The 2,795-nt window shown below is 52.2% G+C and overlaps 1 protein-coding gene across 1 annotated transcript in view; it reads right to left on the bottom strand.

The window, feature by feature from the left end:
* The window catches only part of arhgap23a (Rho GTPase activating protein 23a), a 63,680-nt gene extending 61,107 nt beyond the window's left edge, over nt 1–2,573 (bottom strand). The window contains exon 1 of the mRNA XM_068718833.1: nt 2,139–2,573. Coding sequence (XP_068574934.1) covers nt 2,139–2,147 — 9 coding nt within the window. The 5' untranslated portion in view covers nt 2,148–2,573. The remainder of the gene's footprint in view (nt 1–2,138) is intronic.
* Between the last annotated feature and the right edge of the window lie 222 nt (nt 2,574–2,795).

Genomic DNA, 2,795 nt, shown 5'->3' with positions numbered 1-2,795 from the left:
TCCCGGTGTCGGTCAGTGTGTTTTATAAACTTATAAAAGTAGAATGAGTTACATCGTGTGCAGAGCGGCATTACTCGAGTGCAGAAGAATGCAGCGCAGGCAGACTGTGAGAGAAAGAGGTGTCCCACTGCTGCCCTTGATTCCCTCTCACAGACACTTTATGTAACCGGCCTTTTCTTGTTCCTCACTGAGCCGCTGCCCTCCTTATCACCGTGCTTTTGAACATGCGTGTGTCCGTCCTTGAGCCGAACAGAAAAATGAGGACAAAGACAAACCGTCACATACTTTCCATGACTATAGTAAACACTATATGCCTCTGTTTACTTTCGCACAGCGATGTTAGCGCATGTTTACGCTGCCCAATGACAGGAGGTCCTTCTCAAGACATGTGCTGTGTATCCAGAATCATCTAGAAACACCAGGCTGACAGAGGCCTTCAGCAGGAAGCACAGGGAGAGATAAAGCTTTCACAAATGACAATGACACGCGGTCACGTGATGAACAGGAAGTGCTGTAATAAAATTTGACCGATACGTCACAATGTGGTCCATTTATTGAAATGACACCGGCCCAGCCTTAGCGCTGCACCAAGGCCGCGCTGTGTCAGCATTTTTGCGACACTGCGCAGTCTTATAAATAGTTTTTTGTTTCCTGTGAGGTACATTGTGCTGTAAGCTACACCGTTCTTGTTTTTTTGTGGCGCAGAAATGTGAACTGATACTGAAAGTGTATGTGTGTGTGTGTGTGTGTGTGTGTGTGTCTATAACACTGAGGCCATGACCCATGGACTCAGACACACTGTGTGCTCTGTGTTATTGCCTGAGGCTTCCAATTTAGGGAAATACGGTTAAGAGTTAGAAAGAAAAAACATGGCATGCCTCCGACAAATGTGTTCACCCAAACACACACACACACACACACACACACACACACAGTCTGACCAGCAGCAGTGATGACATCATCCCTGCTATTACTGGGGGTCTAACGTCACCCTGACCTGAGCGAGCGGACACAGACGGGAGATGTTCCCCTCGTGGACCACATGCATTATTCAGCCAAATGAAGGGTTGGGCTGGGGTGTCTCACACGTACACCCCTCCTCATCTCCCCCTCCTGCTCCTCCTTAGTCACAAACCTGATACTCACAACACTTCCACCTCAGGAGGAGAGGACGCAAAGGAGAGGCAATGGAGGGAGGGAGGGAAATAAGAGGGGGATGAGGTAATCAGTAACTAGGACACACACTGACAGTGCGTTGAGTGCAACGTAGGGGAGATACAAGGAGGGTGTCTGTGCTCTCTCTCCTCCTCTAAAACCAATCACAAGCTCTAGTACAAGCAGCTGGTTGCTTCCAGCCCGGATACAACACCTGCCGACAGCAGCAGCAATCCGCCCTCACACAGAAGCTGTAAAACACTCCAAATATTAACAAACAGTGTCCGTGATGAGGGTGAAGGTGGCAAATTCATCAAGCATCAGCTGCTCTCACAGCAAACAAGCTGAACGATGACGGTCTCTGTGCAGGCTGGTGACACGAGCACACGGTGATATACAAAGGCTCATCTGACCCTCTGGATGGGAACCCTGTTGCATGACATCCCGTCTCCCGCCTTCATCCTGACTCCAGGCGAGGGGGGGGGGACAATTTCTGCATGACATGTTAAGACGGATCGTGACCGAGGATGCCTGTTAACCCACCACACTGAGCCACACCCCTCTTTTTTTAATGCTTCTCTCTCTCTCTCTCTCTCTATCTCTCTCTCTCTCTGTCCACTCCCAAAGTGTTGATCTTATGCCCAGTATAGCAGAGCTAACCTGGTGATGTTTTCAGCCGTGTCATCTCTCCAGAGGCCCGGCACTTGCCGGTGGTGGCACCTCTGCTGCCCCCCCCCCCCCCCCAGAGTGAGACCTAGCTCGCCGGGGGAGCAGAAAACACATCGCAGGATAAGCAGCGTGCTGTGCTGTTTGTTTTCACCTTGAGGGAATGGAAAGAGGGATGATGGATGTTATGAATGCTGCTGCTGCTGCTCTGTGTGTGTTTTGCGTCAGCCAGGTGTGAATGTGAAGAACACTAAAGCTGGTGGTCCCCTTCACTTCCCCTTCAGTCCCTCCCTTCCTCTCCTCCTCTCCATCCTCACCTGGTCCATGATTTCAGCGAGCCTCCTCCCTCCTCCTGTTCCCTGTCATGGCACGAGATAGCCGGCTGTCTGCCTTGTTCCTTCTTCTTCTTCTTCTTCTTCTTGTTCAGTATTCCCAAAAGCAATCCAATCGTGCTCTCCTCACACAGGCGAGGCAGCCTGGCCGCCGACGGCTGCGCCTCCCCACAGAGGCATGGCTCTGCCTCTCCTTGTGTCTCTGAGTGTGACAGTCTGGTACACCCAACCAAACACTCCCGTCTTGTCCTTTTCTCTGTCTCCTTTCCTTCTCCTGCTGCTCCGGGTGTAGGAGGTTGGAGGGCAAACAGGGTGTGTGTAGGATCCTCGCCTCTCTCCTTGACCACGCAGAGTGAAGAGTCCCGCTCTACGTTTTCGTTCTGAAGCTCTTTCACTCGTTCCCTGTGTGAGCCTCGCCTCCCCTCCCTCCCTCTCTGTATCTACTTCCCTCCTCCCCTCTATCCATCTCCCCTCCCCCCTCCTGCTGCACCCGAAGAGAGCCAGAGCGAGCAAATGAGAGAGAAGGAGTGAGGCAGAGAGGAGGGCGGAGGGCTGAGATTGGCTACCGGGGGGGATCATGTGACTCCCGGTGGAGGACTGAGGGACCCTCTACCAGCTGTCCAGCTCATGCTTCCCTGAAAA

This window comes from Cebidichthys violaceus, unplaced genomic scaffold (assembly GCF_023349555.1).
Source record: "Cebidichthys violaceus isolate CVI_PGR_0920_01 unplaced genomic scaffold, fCebVio1.0.p SCAF_23, whole genome shotgun sequence".
Lineage (NCBI taxonomy): Eukaryota > Metazoa > Chordata > Actinopteri > Perciformes > Stichaeidae > Cebidichthys > Cebidichthys violaceus.
The sequence above is the reverse complement of the archived record's forward strand: the minus strand, read 5'-3'. Positions and strand labels throughout refer to the sequence as shown.